The sequence below is a fragment of the Drosophila serrata genome, unplaced genomic scaffold, assembly GCF_035046125.1.
Source record: "Drosophila serrata isolate PLE 108 unplaced genomic scaffold, ASM3504612v1 contig_217, whole genome shotgun sequence".
Lineage (NCBI taxonomy): Eukaryota > Metazoa > Arthropoda > Insecta > Diptera > Drosophilidae > Drosophila > Drosophila serrata.
The window spans coordinates 2163001-2183692 of record NW_028257115.1 but is presented as its reverse complement, the minus strand read 5'-3'; the positions used below and the strand labels follow the sequence as shown (position 1 = coordinate 2183692).

Genomic DNA, 20692 nt, shown 5'->3' with positions numbered 1-20692 from the left:
TGTAGATGACAATTTGCTACTTTTACAGATACATGGAGTAGAATTCTCATGTAGGAAGGAAAATTCATTAACAGATCGCGTAAGTTAACAGAATTCTGTCGTGTTTTGAAATTCTGGTTATAAGTACTAGGCCTAAAAACGAATATTATTCATTCAAATTCATTTGGAAGTTCCGCTGGTTGAAAATATTACGCGTTTCCGGTATCTACTGTCAAAACGTCGATTTTCGCTATCGACAGCACTGTTTGGTGTGGGGAACTTCGGCACTATCGACTATTGCTGAGGTATTCAATTTAAGGAAATCGATAATAAATAGGGGAATATAACATTTTAAAAAACATTTAAAACTATATCAAGCGTTATCACTGTTCAAAAACGTCTTCGCAAAATATTAGTCTTATTATAAGAAAACTTAACAAATGATAAATCTTTACCATAAATATACCAATAATATTGTTATTGGTATTGGTATGGGTTATCAGATTAATTGAATTGGCATTTACTAAAAAAGTGCCAACGAAAATATTGTCAAAAACTAGGTCCAGTAAAAGTAAGGACTGAACTCTAAAATACCCTTCAGCAAAAATGAATTTTATTGTTTAACAAGGTATAAAAACAAAGATGGAAGAACGTTTCATTTAAATGTAGTTAAGTTTATTATTGTTTTCCTTCAGTATTATCAACATTTGCAATTACGTACTGTGACGGCTAATATGTGAGTTCGTTGAACTTGATTCATTGGTATTTTCTAATTAGCAAAGTCTAATATTCATAGCCGGACCTAATTCTTTGTGCTCGCCGGACTATCGGCCACGTCCGGCCGGGCCACCTGCAGATACTCCTGGATGTCGTAGTCAAATAGCTCAAAGTCGTATCTGTCCAGGATCAAAAGGTTTAAAAATAACATTACAGAAAGTATTTAATTGCTTTTTACTTGTAATACTCGTAGAGCTCCAGCATCTCTTGGCGCGTCAGCTGCGCGTAGAACTGCTGCTGGAGCTCGTGCGTCTTGCGGCCCTTGCCCATGTTGCGCCACACGGGCGCTATCACCCGCTTCAGGCCAGTCTTTTCGATTAGATATAATTGATCCTCCGCCAGCGACTCGAACTTCAGTATCATGTCGAACCGGATGAGACAGGGCGTGCAGAAGGAGGTGGCCGACACGAAGTGCATGTCGATGAAGCTGCCCCGCTTCACCTGGTCGAGCAGCCAATGGACAAACTCAGGGAACGAGGGGAACTTTGCGTTGGCCGCACGGGTGGCCAACGCTGGCTGGGTGTTGAGAGAAATTAAGAAATAAGAATTAAATCCAAATAGACCGTTACATGTATTACCTTCTTGCGATAATTACGCACAATGCTGCGTCCCAACTTATCGTGGAAGGAGTAGGGCAGGGCGAACACCATCTTGTCCCGATAGGCGCTCAACAGCCGTTCGAAGGGGTCGCGTGCTATGATAAAGGTCAGCGAGTAATTCTGCGCCTCACGCAGCTATCAGGGGAGAGGGAAAGTCAAATAATAAATAGTAATTCAATACGCTTGGGGCAAGCAATCCGTTGGCACACCAACCTCGTCGAGGGTCACACGGGGATAGCGCTCCCTGGCCAGATTGAGGAGAATCTTTTTGGTTTTTCGCAAATAGCTGGGTGAATAGCCGGCCAGGACATTAAAGTTGAACATCCAGGATGAGGAGGCTGCCTTAAAGACATTGCACCTACATCACAAATAGAATAAATATTTATGAAATATTGATCGGAAAATAGCCTAATAATATGCTTTAAAAATAGCTGGAAAAAGACTAATTCAAAGCTTATTCTTAGGCACCTTATAGTGTCTAAAGGCTAACAGAACTGTGAATAAATTCCGCACCCACCATATAATGTGATACTTTTTGTTGACCAGAAATTCCCACGTATTCGGGGTGTGCCACGAGTCGTGACCTGTAAGCAAGATGGACGTGGGATTCAGTGAGGAGCTTAGAAAGTGTGCCATGGTATTCGCGTCGGACGTTGGAGCTTCGTTACTCACCTAGGACGTCCAGGCCGTAGGCGGAGCACTTGTCCCTCAGCCGCTCCCTTCGCTGGTCCATCCGTTGCTCCACCTGAAGCATTTCCTGCGGCGAAAGCGTCTGCACGGCATACTCGGGAATGAGAGGCAGGAGCGTCTGGTTGCTGTCCTGTCGATGGACAAACATACAGAAAGTTTAGCCACAACGGAAAAGCCGCAGCAAGGTCCACATGCTTGATGGAAATGATGGAGGAGTCGAAATATGGGAGTGGGAATCGAATCGAATGCCGTGCCCAAATGCCTGCCAATCAACTTTGGCTTCTCTGAATTTTATTTTAGCTTTGTCTGCTTTGTTTACATCATTAATTATACGAGCCTGTGAGTTTAAGTGTTTTTGGTGTTGGGTGTTTGTGTTGGTGGTGGTGGTGGTGGTGTTGCGTGTGCTGTGTGTGGTGGTTGTGTGGGTTACATATTTACTTTATCGACATAGCGCCACTTGTTCTTAGTCTTGCCCGTTGCCACCACGGTGAGATCCTTGTTCTTGTTCTTGTTTAGCAGCAGCACCGGATACCGGACCACCGGATACGGAAGCTGGCCATGTTGCTGCTGCTCCTGTTGCTGCCCCTGCTGCGGATGTAACTGCTGCTGCTGCTGCTGCGGCGGCTGCTGCTGCACATTAAAAGCCTAAAAAATCAGTTGCATTTTGGATGTTTGGGTTGTAGGTTTTTCTTTAGCTCGTAACTATTTTTGGGTTAATAGGCAGAGATGACGTGGCGTATGCGTAATTTACAAGCGGTCTGTCAAGGTCGCAATCTCAATCTCAATCTCCAACCCCAATTAAAACCGCCAGACGCCAGTGTCAACTGCCATCCGGGGAATCGCAGCATGAATCAAGTGGCTCCACGGATAAGTTGGCGTCATCATGGCAGCACTTTGCATTTGACTCGCGTACGCCTCGCTCCCCAGAAATAGTACCATATACTATATACGCTATATGTATTTACATACCCTTCGAGGGGCGGGGACTTTCACTATGGGGCATGGGGCGGATACAAGTCTCTGCTACATGAATGCATGGTTCGGATAAGATTGATTAATGGTCATTGCTGGACGTCTGGGGCTGAATAAGGAATGCGATACTATATAGTACATGTTTTAGGGAGGCTCTACATTATTTTTGGAGCTTTGAGCTAAATGGCTTGTCTTCAATTTAGTGTATTTACATTTCCTTGGAATGAAGTATTAAGTTTAAAGGGAAGACATCATTGATTACCTTTCTATGCAATTTTATTTTAATTTGATCCAATTAAATTAAGTCAAAGGTCCATGTAAGGGTATAGAAAATTCATCCTTTGTCATTTTAAGCTAAAGTGGCGCTATGAACATGACGTGAACTGTGCGGAATGCCTGGGGACTGTCGGATGTTGGAATTTGTGGGCTCTTTTGGGAGGTTATACGAATGCACAGGGGGCGTGACCTGTGTGTTATTTTTCTTGGGGGAGTGTGAGTGTCAGAAGCCTTGCCTAATTATGCGTGTGTGCCAGACGAAGCAAGGAAAATACAACAGCTTAGTTGGGAGCCAACGCGGCGTATGCGTGTTTTCATGTGCTTTCATTATTTTTTCATGTTGGGCGTCTGCCTTAGCATTTGTCATTTTGGCTAATGTTATGCAAATTATCAGTGGGCCAGAATGAGTATGTTAGTGTGGTCTAGGCGCCCCATCCAGGAATCGATCGATTTTAGCCCCCTTGATTACATTTTCATGATGCCACACGCAATTAAGTGTAATTTGTGCGAAACTTTTGCCTTTTTTGCAAGCCATTTGGCCAAGGCCGACTGCGAATAGGGCGGGCGCCCCAGAGTCTCGGCCGACCACGCAACCAAAGCATTGCAAGCGGTAATTACACAGAGAAAATAATACGACTTTGGATACTGTTAAAGAAATTCTAGCAATGGCATACGTTAAAGGAATCTGACATTCTTTAATGATCCTTGGCTTACACTGCAACAAAGTCTGTTAAAATATGACCAAAAGTTAGCTTTTAAATGTTTAAAGTCATCTTAAGCAAGATAGAAATAACTTCGGGGAAGCTGAAGATAATATACCCATTGGGTTTGCAATTCTAACTTATTATAAAATTTAATAGGAAATCTTTCATAACTAAGCCAAAAAGGCATTCATTTTGATTCGGAAAGCTGTTCTATGTTAGTTTTTAACAGGTTAACAAATTTGCATACTCAATTTAATTGTTAAAAAATTTAAATTTTTTGCCAATTTTTGAAAATTTTAACGATGTAACCCCTTATAATATGTTGAAAAAATTACAAAATTTTTTGTTTCTTTCCTACATGCCCAGAAAGACTCGGCTGTTGATGCTGATCAAGAATATATATGATTTATAGGGTCGGAAATGACTCCTTCACATATTTACCAGCTTCTGACTAAAATTATATTCCTTTGGATACCATTAAATTTGGAAACCAATCGATTTAGTTTTGCGTTCTGTTATTTAAACACTTTGATTTTTTCCCCTGTGTAATCGGCTTAGGCCATGCCAAAAGGGTTGTCCGGGCCAAAACTGGGCGTGTCCGGTGGGCGGCCGTCCAGCTTATGTGATTATAAGCCAAGACCGAAACGTTTTCCGCACCCCGAAGTCCAAGCCGTAGGTGCGTGTGTGTGTTTCGTGTAATTGCTCTGACGCTTGGAATATTCCGTCTTTATTCGACATTTGCTCAATTTAATGCACAAATAGGCGATAAGAGGCAACAGCTAATTTCGAATTAATTTACACCCAATCGGGCGCGATGCTTAATGCTTTAAAGCCCGTTCAAAAAGCGCAGTCCAGTTCCCAGTTCCCCAGGTGAGAATTAAGGCGATAAAAATGTTTGTGCAAGTGCTAGAGGCGAAACAAAAAAGGAATGCTAAGATATATGCTAAAATCTCTAACAGCTCTGATAAGTAAACAACAACATGAAGATGCTTTCAATTCCAGCTATTTATCGTGTATTTATAGCGATCGCTGCGATTGGCCTGCTAATTTGTGTGTAAGTTATTCTCAGCCTCGAATGCCCTTCACATGTTTATAGAATTTGTTTATAGAATCAGAGAGAGCATTATTATTTAGCTGATAAGTTTCTTGATTTTCCACAGATCACTCGATTGGCTATGCATTTTTAGGGTAATTACTTCTAATTGGTTTTTTTTATTCTTGATTTTCTGTATCGTTTTTCGGTTTCCTCTGTTTCTTTTGTATTTTTTTGTTTTTGATGGCCTGAAACTGAGTCAGGCAATCGATGGCCTGCAATTTGTTTGTTGTCAGGCGATGAAGGGGTGGGCGAGGCAGGCTGGGCAGGCGGGGCGGCAACTACAAGCGAGTGTATAAGTATATACATGTATATCTACAGCTAAGGGTACACAGAGAAAAAACAAACAGTTGAATTTCTAAGCCGGTTTTATCATTTAAAAGACATTAATTAACACTCAATATTGATGTGAAGTAATTAAGCATTTCAGCAACCATTAGAAAGAAAAAAAAGCAATTAAAATTTAGAGGTATCCCATAAATCTCGACTGGCCGGTTTTGGTGTTGCTTATAAAGTATTCTTTATAATTAAATTATATATCTATTTTTTCTCTGTGTACTCTGCACAAGCGATTTGTCCAGCAAATGTTTGCGCCGGACCCTCAAAGGGCTACACGAAACTACCAAAACCCCAAACATGCTACTCCCACCATCGACCACCACCCACTAATGTTGGACTCACCTCGAATCCTCGGATCTTCTGCAGCTGCTCGTTCCACACCAGGTAGACCAAGGACAGGGGCAGCAGGAGCAGGGAGACGACCGTGAAGATGAGCAAATATCGCCGGATGGCGCGACAGTTTGCCAGGCTCTTGCTCAATTTCATTTAAACTCGATGCTTGCTGCATAGGAACTGATGGGGGCCTGGACCTGGACCTCTCTATCCGCTCCTCGTTTCCGGATTGGAGTGGATTGCAGTGGTTGCCGGATTTGGTTTGGATTGATTTTTTTTTTCTTTTTTTTTTAGATATAGCGTGTATATCTGCTATTGATATTCGTGGGACATTTCCTGCTGGTGCTTGCTACGCGGCCGCAAACTTTGCCTGCAGTTGGCGACAGATTTTGTAAGTGGTGCTGCTCATCGTCGGCGTCCACGTTGTGCTTTCTAAATTTAGTTTGCTGTGCTAAATGTTCTTCACAAAAAAAAAAAAAACATAAAATCAGAAACGAAAGGAAAAAAACAAGAGCGGAAACCAAAAATATATCGAGTGAGTTTGAGGAGAATGACAGTTTTTTGCTTTATGGTGGAGTGGCTTTCGACCATAAAACAATAATTGTGCCACTGCTCGATATTTCGGGCCAAACAATTGATTCGCTTCCGCTTTTGTTCCCCTGTTTTTCCCCCTTTTGTTTTTGATTCATCGGGGGTGTGCTTTTGTTGCAAGTGAGGCCAAGGCAAAATAAAACAAAAAGGAAGTCGTTTATTGATTTTCTCCGCTCTTCAAACTCCATTATATTCGCAGTGCAACGTGTGTTGAGGCTGGAGTTGTGTCGGCTGGAAAAACAGCCCTTATTTATTTTCGCAGGTTTATTTTCACTTTTGCATACTTTTGTCTTTGCCTTATTTACATTTTTCTCACATTTTCACCCCTTATTTATCTTAATCAGCTGTGCTTTTTATCTGTTTATGTTTCCCAGTTTCACTTTTAGCAAGCTGTTGACTTTGTTTATTTATACATTTATGTTGATTTTGCTGATCATTTTAAATTTTATTTATTTTATATGCATGCTCACAGGCTTGATTTTCAATAAAAATTTTGTTTTTAAGTTTATATATTTTTAAACAAACTATTTACTTGGCCTTGGCCCAAATTTATTTGTTTAAATGTATGTAAATTAAACTTTAACATATTTTAATTTTTTTAGCATTTATAGCACTGTTTTTTGTCAATTTAATTTAAATTTTTAATTGACCTTTTCACTTTTAGATAATTGCTTTAATTTCTATAGTTTTATGTCGTTTTACAACATATTTGCAGACTAAACTTGGGTAATTTTCACTTTTCTTTTTATAGGTTTCGGTTTTTAATAATTATTTTATGCACACAAACACACAGAAATGCAAAAAACTTGGCAAACAAAATGCCACTATAAATGCGGGGCGTACGAGGCGTATACGTAACGTGCTGTCAATTGCTTTGCCTTCTACTGCCTCCTCTTCGTTCCTCTCTCTCTCCGCCTCCTCTTTATTTTCACAACAATAAACAACAACAAACACGGTGCCGAGATGAGCCTCCATTAATAGAGGGCAGGTCTTTTTTTTGTATATTTGTTGCTATTTAAATATTCAATTGTTTGCCAGTTGAAGAAAATCGCACAATCAATATTAATTCGCCAGGCGTGCTTTTAATAATTTTGATTTTTTTTCTGCCCCAAGAAGGGGGCGAAGAGAGACACAACACAGAGAGGACACCAAACAAAAACACAACACACAAAACACAAACCAACCGTTAGCGTCATCACCGCACAACGCACATTTCACGAATGAAATCAAATGCGAAATGAGCACAGGCCGCGTCGCTGGCAGCACAGCACAGCACAGGCACTTTTCCGTTTCGTTTTCCATTGCCTTTGCCAGCTTTTTGCCAGCGCATGCGATTCCTCCTTCAGCTCCCTTAATCCTTGATTCCACAACTCTTCCCCGTCAGCTTTGCTTGCCATTTGTTTACCTGTGCGTTTTCTTTTTCTTATTTTTTATTTTTTGTTTTTCGTCTTCTGGGGGTTGCTTTTGTTGCTGTTTCCACATCTGATTTGTTTATCGCGGGGGCGGGCGGGCAGCACAACAATTTTTGTTTATTGCTGAGCGAAAGAGCCGGTAACGGTAGTAGCTTGAGGAAAGAGAGAGAGTTACAAAGAGAGCAACAATGATTCAGAGAGTGCAGGTGCGCAGTGAGAGTTTAGGATGCGGCAGGCTTCCTATATACAGAGAAAAATAAACTATATATATTCTCTAAATTTAAATCTTTATCAATTTTAGATCTGATCTTACCCAAGACCGCGTTTTTAAAATGTGAAAACAAAATCGAGTAGCTTTAAAAAAAATATATCTTGCATACTTTAAGGACCAGTCTTGATCCGTTTAGTTTTCTTAAAGTATTACGATTTCATTTATAAAGTATAAAGATTAATTTTTCAAACTTTAATACATATTTTGAATGTATCAAAATTTATTTTATTTATTTGATGGGAACACCTATGCGTTGGCTCTCCAGTTTGATTAGGAATATGTGCATAAAGACCACTGTTAACGGAAAAGGATTTTTAGCAGTGGGAACACTTATGCGGTCGCTCTTTCCGTTTTCCGGTAAAACTCTTTTGGGCAGTGAGAACACTTCTACGGTGTGCAGTTTAAAAGTGTTTCTGGAGATCACTTCTCCAGGGAAATTTTCTTAAGCAGTGGAAGAGTTAGAGCTTAACAATATTTAAGTTCAGCTCGATTTTAATTTATATTCTAATTCGTTTGCTAAAAAACTCTTGCAAAATGGTGTTTTCGATCAGCTCAATTAATATCTTGCATAATTTCGGTGCACTTCCAATATGAATTCTTCAATACGTAATGTGATTACTTGTTTAACTTCAGATTCTGTTATTAAATTCAAATATATTGATTTATAAAAATAAATTTCTGATTTACAAAATGTTAACATTTTACATTTGGTATACAAATTCACTAAATGAAAAGTTGCGTTGAGAGGTAACAGGTAAATGCAAATGTCGAGGGCCTTTTGCCACATTTTGATTAACCCTCAGTACTGTATCAGGGAATGCACTTTTCCATCCAGTCTTTTGCGACCCTCCAGGTCTACGAGCTCCATAACCACCAGACTCTCGACGATAATGCCACCCACTTTGCGGATTAGCTCGGATGCAGCCACCAGGGAACCACCGGTGGCGAGGAGATCATCCACAATGACCACCTTCTGTCCGGGCCGAATAGCGGAACGCTGAATCTCAAAGGTGTCCTGGAAAATAACAAAAGGTATTTAATTATTTTGCAAAATATAGTCTACTACTTATACTTACACTACCGTACTCCAGCTTGTATTCCACGGAAACCACCTCGCCCGCCAGCTTGCCCTTCTTCCGGATAGGGGCACATCCCACTCCCAGTTCGGTGGCGATTAGTAGGTTGAAGAGAAAGCCCCTAGAGTCCAGGCCCACAATTATCTCAGCCTCGGGAGAGCTTTGCCTGATGTGTGCCACCAGCAAATCCCTCAGATAAGCACAGGCCTTGGCATCGGTGAGGGCTCCGAAAATGTCGCTACATGAAAACAGAGGGCTCTACACATTAACAACCTTGATAAAGAGCTCGATTACTGGCGAGTGTGTAAATATAATTGGTGGAACAATCATTTGTGCCCCAATCACAGATAACCTCGTCGCAGTACGATGTGAACTCACCGGAACACTATGCCTGCCTTTGGAAAGTCTGGATATTTGCCAATCTTGGATTTCACGTAGTCCAGTTTTTCAGAGGTACTGATTTCGCTCATCTTTCCGGGTATATTTGTTTGTATATCTAATTAATTTTAAGGGAATTTTTACAGAAAGGTCTATAGATTCGAATACTACGTGAGTGCGTGCCGAATTGGGTGAGTGGGAACAGCTGATAGCTCAGCTGCTATCAGGGTTAGGTGGTTGCTGCGGATGGGAGATACATTGTTCGATTAATTCTCGTGTTGAGTTCGGCGAGGCGGGCTTTTTAAAATTTAGGTGGAAATAAAAAACTCAACAATATAATAAAACGGTATCTTTTATCTTATGAAGAATAATGAAATTAATTAATTGGTTTGGGAGTATATAAATATTTAATAAAGGCAGAACTTGGTTATAGAGTTTAGAGTTTGAAAATCGCATTGACAAACAGAAAATAACAAGTAATGAATAATAATATTATATACTTTAAGATACAAATTTCAATCGAATTTAAGACAATACAAATTTTTTAAATATTCTTGTGATATTATATTTACCATACTTATCTCTTAATTTTAATCACGTTTCCTGGGTTTTTCTGACCAAATGTTTGTCTAGGCATTTTCTTGCACAAAGAAAGCAGTCCCTGGAATTCACAAACATCCTGCAGGTAGCTGGCAGCGTGGAAAACCTCCCCCGTTGCCTCTGTGAACTATCTCCTTCTTGACCAAAAGATAAGTGGAGGAGAAATCTCTGCCATTCTTCGAGGGAAAGACATTCATGGCTGCATTATCCATAAGCCGAGCCAGCTGATGAGGCAAAATGATTGAAAAGAAATGCAAACAATTTTCGCTGCACTTATCGAAGGCGGCTTGTTGATCGAGGGAACTCTCTCCAGGGCTCTCTCGGAAACACAGGTGAGATACAGGTAGGTAAAGGTGTGCGTGAGTGTGAGTATCTGTGTGTCTGTGTATCTTTAACGCTTCAAGCCAGCGAAATATTCAGTTCGTCTTTCAGCGCCGTACGGAACGGTTGAGCCAAGTCTTAGTGCGGTTTCTTGAAACGGATCGAATTCTCAGCCCGCGACTTTTTCAATAATTAATGCCAGATCGCGAACGGCGAACCACGCGCGACAATAGCTACAAGATATATATTTAAATAACAACAATAATCGTCACCCATAAAGCCAAGTTAAAGCCGAAACCAGTTCTCGATCAACGTAAGCAGAAAAGCAAGAGTTTGCAAAATCCTCAAATTAAGCGCGATCTTAACGGCAAAAGTAAATGTCAGCCAACCGACAAAACTGCGCCCCGTTTTTCTTTGCCATTTTGCAAAAGTCGGATAACGACATACAACAACCAAAGCAACAATATTGCATTCACAACAACAAATAACTTAAAAACTAGCAACAAAGTTCAAGCAAACATAAAAACGTGAAAACCTACAAAAAAAATAGAGGAATATATACAACATTAGACACAACAGCAACAATATGGCAAAGAGTGCAGAAAACATTCACATTCTCATACACATACGAGGTTACACTGGGAATAAGAAACTTTAAGTCAAATACCCTTTTTATTTTAGGGATAAACCAAGGATATGTGATAAATAATATAATATAAATACTGAATTACTAAAAAAATTACTAGGGTTTTAATAGAGTTCTTTTTATGAGGGAAATATATGTTACTCAACGGAAGGTTGGAATAAATTTCCCTAATTATTAAAGAAGGTTCAAATAATTTTTTAAAAAGAACCGATTTTATATATCCTGAAAAGATGCAATCGATATTTACAATCTGGCATTAAATTTTGAAATTTCAACTATTATTTTACGTATTTCTTTCGGTGTGTGCAACACATACACTCATATATCTTGGTAATGTGAAGACGTGCGTATTGATGGCGGCAACAACTGCAGCAACAACTGCTGCAACTGCAACAGCAACTGCAACAACAACTGCTGTGCGCCCGAGTAACGTGAAAAACCAGAAAGAGCACAGTTTTTTTTTTGTTTTTCTGTTGGTTTTGTTTTTACCTTTTTTTTGAGGCAAACGAGCATCTTGGCTGAAACTTTTGCGGCTGCGCAGTGGCGGCCTTCGCGGTGAAGGGCATGAATATAGGGCGCTATGGAAAAACCAGTAGGAAAAAAAAGGGAAATTTAGCAATGGTTTTAGAGGATGGCTTCAGCTATTTTAAATATTTAACTCAAATTTGTAAAGATAAACAGAAGGGAGGAGAAGGACTTAAGAAGTTTAATGCTCTTTAGCCTTAAGATATGAAAAGAGTATTACTATATATATTTTATTTACGATTTTATTAAATGGATAACATTTTCTAGCTTACTTAAAGAGCCCAAAAGAACCTATTTTGGGAACACTCGAAGCCGCTCCTGGCGTTCGTGGCCCAAAGCCGAGTGAAGAATCTCTCGGTTTGAGTTACTATTATGTGTAGAGACCCCCATTGTGGGCCCTGTTCATGGTGCTGGCTCTTGGTATGCGCGAATGTTTGCTAACATCCAAATCGTGATCTAATAAAAAAACGTAGGAAAACCGAGACACATTCCTACCCGCCAAAGTGAGTGAGCGGACCAGCTCGAATCGGATGCGATTGGATGGGGCCTAAAGCCTCTCTTCAAAGGGGCCGTGTGGATATATGGCTGCCTCCGACTTTCGCAAAAAAAATAAACAAATATAAAATACCGAAAACAGAGACGTCTTCCCAAGATGGATAGCAGCAGCTGTAAAGGCCTGTCAATACACTGAATAAATGACCGCAAAAAAAGCGTTGCCGGTAATTCTTCGGGACAAAAAAAGAAATCGTCAAAATATATGCAGAAACGATGGAAGAAACAAACAACAAGAAAAGGAGAAAAATGTTTATAAAACGGGGTATAGGGGACCCAAAAAGAAATGGGCAAAGGTGAAAAAGGCGAGAAAAAAAATTCCGAAATACAAAAAACATGGAACCGGAGCCACTTTTAAAGCCATTTCCGCATAATTCTGAAATGTAGGAACCAGTTTCCATGGTGCTGGCTAAAAATTTAGCAACCAACAAGGTGTTGTTTATTACAGAGAGCAAAATTATGAGGCATTTAAACTCTGAAAGTATAGGTATATTCGAAGGAATTTCCACTAACTGATCTTGCTAATCTTAAATCATCAATTTTATTATAAATTCTTTTATAAAATCAATTACAAATCGTTAGGGTTTTTTCAAGTTTTTCTCTATGTGTGTGGCTCGTCTCGTCTTGAACATGTTTTAGGTTCCACATTGTTGGCTAAAAACAAACCATAACAAGCTAGTTACAAGAGCAGTCTTATGTGTATAGATGGACTTCCCTGATCGCCAAGCGGAACAATGAAAGCTTTTCCCCCGCTTAGCCATAATTAGCGGCGTCAAGCTGCAAAGGGGAAAAGCTGAAGAAAAGCTGAAAATGTGAAAATTAATTGCAAGTGCGTGGCCAATTCGGTTGGGGTGAGGGTACCCCGTTTATTTTCAAAGCCAAAAGCCGCTGCAGACACGGCTACTCGTACTCACCTGAGGTGAGGTGTCTGCCCGGCTGTGTCTAATGTGAAATTTATGTTTATTCGTAGTAGAAAGTCATCTGACAGAAGCCCAGGGAGAGATGATGTGATGACCAATGCCGGCATTGGGGCGATGAAAAGAAAGCTTCCTCTCCTCTTCCGTTCGAATTGCAGTTTTCGCAACTGCAACCGGCAATTGCAACTGCAGTGGCACTTTTCAGTTAGCCGCTCGCCACGTTTAAGGTATTGCCATTACCCAACTGACCTTATTTCCCAGCTCACACACACGAGTAGTATGTGCAGTCTCAGCTAAAAAATGTGCTGAGACTGCTGCAACTCACCCAAAGCCGTTAATTTCAACTTGATTTTCGTGTATTTATTGTTATGCACCGAAAAAACAAAAGATTTTTACCCATAATGAGGGTCAGTCTGACCTTATTTGTCTGACAATAATACCCAACAAGATACCAACATTGTTATTATATATGTAAATTCTTAATTCATCATTTATTTTCTTGTTAAATTTATTTAATATTTTATGAACTTGACTTGATTTTTCAAAATTGGTTAAATTCATAGCGGGGCTTTACTAATTCTTGATTTCGTATTAAGTTTTGTACACAAAACACATAAATAGTATACAAAATGAAGGTTAATATGTTGAGATTATGATCATGTATTGGTACACATTTTCGGAGGTTTTATTCATTCAATAATATAATAATAATATAATAGGATTAGTAGCTGTGGTAAAAACTTGATTGAGATTATATGTTAATTTTTAAAATATATATTTTGTAAGTAAAATCATTTAATATTGTGTTACCTGAAAAAGTTACCTTGTAATAAATATAAATGGGTGAGATATTAGGGTTTTAGGAAATGATTTTAAAGAGGATGAGGGCTGTTAGTTATTATAAATAATGAAAAATATTATATCCAGGCTTCTCCCGACTTATAAGAAGAAATTCCATATAATTTTTTTGTCTGTACACCTGAATATTGATTTGTTTCTTCAATATTTCTTTACCGTGCAAGTGAAACTCGTCAAAAGTTTGGAATACTCCGTCGTCGCCTTCGCCGCCGGCCGGTGAGCGGATGTAACCCAAGTCCAAGACTGAGACCAGCTCCGCTGATTTTGCTGCGTCATACGAAGGCTCTCCACTGGTCACTTTCTTTTTGGTCACGTTCGAATCTTCGAATGGAAAAGGCTGGCGCAGAAGGCAGCAATGCAGTTAATGTAAATGCACGCCCAGCCAACAAGCAAATCACAAAATTACAGCACACAGCAAATGCAAACGGAGAGATACCAGAAAATTATTAGATATTGTAGTGTCTGCGGTATGTCTGCATCTGGCCAATACAATTATATATACTGGCTGTCCACTGCAATTTTCCCCGGCTAGACTCGATTTTCCGGCTCGCCTGTGTTGCGCTTTTCCAGATGACTCACATCGGAGATCGGTTTAATATTATCACGTGCCGAACCGGCAGGAAAGTTATATATATATATAATTTTTTTTATGTTACTGGGTTGGGCTTTTACATTACAATAGGTATTTATGTATTTATTTACTTGTTTGTTCTTCTTTACCTACTCTCTCTTTTGTTGTTAGCATTGTTGTGTTAATCGATTCCGCTTTTGCCTTGGACTCGAACTCCAACTTCGACTTCGACTCAGACTCCGACTCCCATAATTGAGTCTTATTCTCTTTGTTTGCCATGGGTTTAATTCACCTTAATGAACCAATCTTGACCAAGTGGAGTTCGCTTTTGTTTTGCTTCTCACGAGCGGGGCGACTTTGTGTTACAGTTTCCCCGGTTTCCTCATAAAAATAAATATGATAAATAAAAGCAGAAGCGAGGCTGGGAAAACCCCGAGACAAAGCTAATGAAAATGCATTTTGGCAGCAGACATTTTTCGTAGCTATCTTAATATATTTTTGACCGAAACCAAACAAGTTTGTAGATCGCCAAGCCAGTTTTTTTTTTTTGCGGCTGCTGATGACGATGAATCATGGCTAAAATTAGGCATTTGCTCGAAAATATTTTGCATAATTTCATTCGCTTTTTGGGATCTTTACTCTCTCTCCCTTTGACATAGAATAATTGGCAGATGTGAGGCAACTTTTAGCTAGATAATTGCTGCTTTACATAAGCAAATTCGAAAATATATCCCCCGGCTATATCACTATTTCTCTCTCTCCTTTTTGCGATTATCATCCGCAGCTGAATTGGCAAATGCGAATGTGTTTTTTGGAAGTTGAATTTGATTGAAGTGAAGGGGAAAACTTCATAAAAACTCATTTTTTAATGATTTGAAAATGTTTTTAAGTGGACACGACACATGCAGATGGATGGAAAGTATAATATGACATATAAGTTGCATCAGAGTTCGATGATACGGAATGTTACGATGCCATTTTATATACAAAGTTTATGGGAGGTTTCCGGATTTTTATACCCTTGCAGGAAAGTCGGAAGCTTGAAACGCAGTGAAGAAGTCGTTTCCGACCCTATAAATCCTATATATTCTTGATCAGCATGAACTGCGGAATCAATCTAGGCATATCCAGTGAAAAAATAAATTTTTGAAATTTTTTCAAAATTTTAACATCGTTAAAATTGTCGAAATTTGGAAAAAAATCAATGTTTTTTAAAAGTTAAATTGAGTATGCTGATTTAAAAATGGAATAAAAACTAACATAGGAAAGCTTTCCGAATTGAAAATAATACAATTTTGACTCAGTTACGAGATTTTTAAACTTTGAATTTGTCGAAAAAATTTACATATAAAAAAGTCTATGAATATTGATGTTTATTTTTAGAAATTTATTTCCAGATTCCAAATTTAACAAAAAACTTGTCCATTTATGTGAGTGGATATAACATCCCAAAAAACTCTTTAAATCAAATAAAATATATATCTAAAACTTATTTCCATGCATTAACTGCTTTTACGTATACGTAATATTGTCAACGTATACGTAATATTGCCACAGTATCGATTTTAGAAAAATTGACTACATTTCCAGTGAATTGAATATGATCCCAATCAAGCACCAGAAAATAGATTTAAAAATAAGTTTCAACTATTAAGTTATAAAAAAATAAACTAAAATTCCATTAAGTATCGCCTCTATTCATTTCTCCCATACAAGATCGATGTTTTATAAATGTGAAGCCCCAGTTTCATGACTTAAGCTCATTACTTTTCCGCGAGGTCATCCAACCAAAAGCTGGCCAATTTAATCAGCTTAAAAATAGTGCGCTCAGAAACCGATTTATGACCGACAAAAACGCAATTGTTGACGTTGCTTTGGTTACTTTCGGTGCCGTCTTCCAATTAATGCCCACGAAGCTGGTCGCTAAACACTCAACCACGCTCCACTCCATTCGCAGGCAGACAAAGCAGCAGCATCTCCAGAAAAATGGGAACGAAGATCGAGTACGTGGACACCACGCATCTGTACGCCTCCAAGTACATCCGCAACTCCAAAGCGATCGGTGTGCTGTGGGCCATCTTCACCATCTGCTATGCCATCATCGGCATCGTGGCATTCGTGACGCCAGGTGAGTTGCGACAACTACTCCATCCATGCTCGCCCAACATTTAGCTGATCTGATTTTCACCATTTCTAGAGTGGATCGGGGACCCGGACAACGATGGAGCCGGTCGCTTGGGATTGTGGCAGCAGTGCCAGCGGGATGAGATCTTCGACAACTGTCGCCGTCGCTGGGAGAGTATCTTTTCAGTGCCCACATTCTCGTTTCAGGTATGGGAACCGTTCAAGAAATTCATTACATTTAGTAATTTACATTTTTATGGCATAGATTTATATAATATATTTTGTTTTCTATTTATTTTGTTGTAGTTGGCCACATTCTTTATGCTGGGCGCCATTGCCCTGGCCTTGTTGACTATCTTTTTCTTGGTCTGCTTACTGTTTATGAAGTCAACACGTGTTTTCCACCTTTGCGGCTGGCTGCAGATTATATCAGGTGAGGGCCGACCTCTATATATTGCTCTATATCTAGCGTATCAAAAACATCACGTTCTCGTGTTTTCTATTGCAATTTGTACATTATTTTTGTTGTTGTATTTATTTTGCAGCTCTGTGCATGATCGTGGCCTGTGCAGCGTTTCCCTTTGGTTGGAACTCGGATGATTTCCGTAAGATTTGCGGCCCGGAAGCCAATCGATTCGAGCTGGGATTGTGCGGCATTCGTTGGGCTTATCCGTTGGCCATTATCGGTTGCATAGACGGTGTGGTCTTGGCCACTCTGGCCTTCATCTTGGCCACGCGGCACGTGCGCCTCCAGCCGGATCCGATTTATCAGAATTCACTATACAAAGGTGGGTGCGATATGGATTTTAATGGATTATATAGTTAATATCTGGTTATATTATCCCTAGGTGAAATCAATAATGCGTATCTCACGGATGCGATTAGCTTGGCGGGGTCCAGGAAATCGAATCCCCGGATAACTGGCTTGAACTTGCAGCCCATTTTGCTGGTGGCACCCCCAAATGAGGATAGTATATCGCAGTTTTCTCGCTATCACTGAGAGAAAAGAAGCCTTCGAATAGCCGGGACAACAACCGACCAAGCTTAGCGCCGCCAGCAACCGGGGTGGAGAGCTAGGCTCAGAGTTATTCTTTTAGCCAAAAAGTTGTCGTCGGCCAAGAGGAAAGCTTTTAACCGGGTTCAGCAGCAGCTACTTACTGTGTGTGTGTGTGAGAGTGACTTTGAGTGAATGAATGATTTTGTATATGCCACTATGCCCCGACTGAATGCCACAATTCGTAGCTTGTAAGCTTGGATCTTACCAATTAAGTTAACATTTCGTGTGAATAGCTCGTGCCTGAATGTATGCTTCGATTAAGTAAACGCCACAGAGCGCATCTCGAGCTCTCTGCTGCCTGTAAATTATATACGCATAAACAATAAACATGTACAAATATTAAACATATAAATTCCATGTTTATTTCGACCGCAAATGGTTGCCTCAATTATGCCATCATCATCATCATCAAGGTCAGCAACTTCTGGACTTCTGGCCAAAATCAAATTATGACCATTGCTGCCGCCCCGCAAATAAAACCTATAACGGCCAACTTAGCGCCCAATTTGTTTGTTTTTTGCCTAAGTCTGGACGAAAATCTCCTCTTCCCTGCTTCGATAACCATTTGGCACATACTTTTCCAATAAAGTATGTATTCCCGGCGAGGCCAAGATTTCCTCTACGTTCCTCCTTACTGAGGGGGCGGCAATTGAAATATCTTGGGGCACCAAGATTCGTGCCAAGCCGGGCACGTTTTAATATTCTTGTATAATTCATAAGCAATTCCATCAGCGGCCTAAGTGGCCAACCAGCTGACGCCGAGCAAATCGAGCCCCAGATTCGACAGTCTTAAGGAGCAGGGGGACAGCAGCAGTCAACCCCGCCATTGGAGTTCCCTTCTCTGGTTTTGGAATACTCTACTCCATGTGGGTTGAATTAATCTGGGTAGGCTTTTGGTATGTGCACAAATTTGTAAACAGTTTCATAGAAATTATTATGAACTTTAAATTAATTAATTAGGTGTCTGAAAATAAGCAATGAAATATTTAGTTAGTAATCATTTTAAATGGACTTGGGTCAAAGAGTTTTCACAAGAAAGGTCTAACAAAATGTATAAAAGCCAGTCTGAAAAACAGTTTAACAAATGTGTGAAAAACTGATTGAAATGATAATATACACACAGCTAAATCTAGACATAGGCCTGATTACTTCTATTGCATCTATGTATATAGATAATATAATTGTCATGGTTAGTACTTACCGCAGTAGGGGACACATGGCTATCCTGCTTCGTCATTGTTTACTTCCTTCCAGTCTAGAGTTGTGTTCTTCTTCTTTAATTAGGCTTTCCGGTTGTCCAAATGCATCGCTTAGAAGATGTAGTTGAGGTCGAAGGGTAATCCCAATCACTATCACTGCACCTATCACCATCGATGTAAACGGCGGGACGGCCGCGGACTGACTGAGGGGAGCGCAGCAGATGCACCTCTATTTATACTCCCCGTGGAAAGAGAACAGAGAAAGTGAGAGTGGGAGAGTAAGAGCTATCTCTAGAGGTAGGGAGCAAGAGATGGCTCTACACATTCACATGGAGGGATAGCCATACTGAGAGGGAGAGAGAGAGAGAGAGAGGGAGTTTTGCATTTTTGTTTACATTTAACGATCGTTCCTATGGCAGCTATATGATATAGTCGTTCGATCTTTATAAAATTAAAACCAAAATTAGAAAATAATAAAAAATGACTACATTAATTTAGATGCTAAAAAAATTTGTTTAAAAACTGGAAAAGTTATTAAATGTTTTCAAAACATTTTCCGATCGTACCTATGCCAGCTATATGATATATATATATATATATATAGAATACATATATATCGTAGGAAATTTCTCCTTCCCTGCGTTGCCAATTTGTGACTAATAATTATAGAAATTAATTCCGTTTATAATTTAATTTTTAAGAGTATTTTTCAATTCACGTTGCTTGAGTCCACTTCCCTTGATTGTTTTTATTTACTTGAGCCATTTCTTTTGCCATCTTTTTGCCGCCTGCAACATATGGCCGGGCGTTTTCCCCGATTTGTGCCCAAGGATTTTCCTGCCTTTCGTATCCATTCTCCCCCCAGAAAATCACCCAAGGCAAGCCACCCTCCACCAACCTTCCCAATGGCAAATGGCAATGAAGATCTCTGGCATTTCTCTGTGGATTTTGATGTGCCAATTGTTTTTATTCGATTTTATGGTGCGCCATAAACGAATTTTTAACTTTTGTTGTCCTTGAGGTTTGGCGGCCATTTCATATTGGTGGATATTGGGCTTTTAGGAGGATGGCTATGAGTATGTGTGGCATACATTTATGAGGCCCTTGGCAGCATATGTTGCCGGCGAATATTAGTTTATCACTCGCCATTTTATGGATTTCCAAGTGGTTGAGGGAAATTAGAAGAGTATTACCAAACTTTTTCATGGTTTATTCGTGGAATTTGTGTGGCAATTAAAGGGCTATGATATCGGGGCCACGCCCTTTGCCGCAGAAAATCGTTACAATCCTCCCGAAGGCAATTGGGGGAGGAGCGGAACATAACCCCCTTTTACATGTAACACAAAGGCAGAGGCAGATGGAGGAGAAATGAATTGCGCCTTTAAGGTTTTCGTTTAAGTGAAATGTCAGCAACAGAAATTGAATCGAAAATTGTAAAATTGGTTTTGTATAAACATTTTTGCCAAATGAAATGAAAACGCTTTTCTTACGACTCTCGACTTGTACCGCTTGCCTCCTGCCTGCCATGAAATTTCATTCTTTTGAATCGTTTTCCTACGTTTCATTTTCTTTTTCATTTTTATTTCCCTCTGCTTTTTCCCCAACTAACTCCGCCTGGGCAACATTGCAAAACATCATATTTCTTGTGCCTGTTTTTTATATTTCCGAAACAAAAGGAGGCTAGAAAACCAGAACCTCCCTTCTTCTTCTGGAAGTTGTGTATAATTTATTGCTCATACGACCCGTGTGCGTGTGTGGATTGCCTTTCGCTGGAAAAGCGGAAAATTCTTTGCTGTATGGAATTGTGGAAATGTCAAAAGTGCGTCAATCAA

At 39.7% G+C, this 20692-nt stretch overlaps 3 protein-coding genes across 12 annotated transcripts; 1 reads left to right on the top strand and 2 right to left on the bottom strand.

The window, feature by feature from the left end:
- Nucleotides 1-632: 632 nt before the first annotated feature.
- Nucleotides 633-7934, bottom strand: LOC110188894 (carbohydrate sulfotransferase 11). 10 transcript variants are annotated; one of them, XM_020958813.2, is made up of 9 exons: nt 7538-7902; nt 5772-6222; nt 2484-2690; nt 2028-2175; nt 1873-1939; nt 1569-1713; nt 1335-1490; nt 935-1272; nt 633-875 (listed from the first exon to the last, which is right to left on the bottom strand). In XM_020958813.2, the coding sequence occupies exons 2-9, from the start codon at nt 5913-5915 to the stop codon at nt 782-784; spliced, it is 1299 nt and encodes a 432-aa protein (XP_020814472.2). In that variant the 5' UTR covers nt 5916-6222; nt 7538-7902; the 3' UTR covers nt 633-781. The 10 variants fall into 10 exon arrangements, with proteins under 10 accessions (XP_020814472.2, XP_086685763.1, XP_086685765.1 ...); XM_086829637.1 differs by having other exon boundaries at nt 7534-7633; XM_086829639.1 differs by having other exon boundaries at nt 7197-7575.
- Nucleotides 7935-8651: 717 nt separating this feature from the next.
- Aprt (adenine phosphoribosyltransferase) lies at nt 8652-9741 on the bottom strand. Its single transcript, XM_020958828.2, has 3 exons — nt 9491-9741; nt 9113-9350; nt 8652-9051 (listed from the first exon to the last, which is right to left on the bottom strand). Exons 1-3 carry the CDS (start codon nt 9580-9582, stop codon nt 8836-8838), a joined length of 546 nt encoding a protein of 181 aa, XP_020814487.2. The 5' UTR covers nt 9583-9741; the 3' UTR covers nt 8652-8835.
- Nucleotides 9742-10505: 764 nt separating this feature from the next.
- On the top strand, nt 10506-18013 carry Tmhs (Tetraspan membrane protein in hair cell stereocilia). Its single transcript, XM_020958820.2, has 6 exons — nt 10506-10724; nt 16438-16608; nt 16678-16811; nt 16911-17037; nt 17150-17392; nt 17453-18013. The coding sequence occupies exons 2-6, from the start codon at nt 16467-16469 to the stop codon at nt 17602-17604; spliced, it is 798 nt and encodes a 265-aa protein (XP_020814479.1). The 5' UTR covers nt 10506-10724; nt 16438-16466; the 3' UTR covers nt 17605-18013.
- The last annotated feature ends 2679 nt before the right edge of the window (nt 18014-20692 follow it).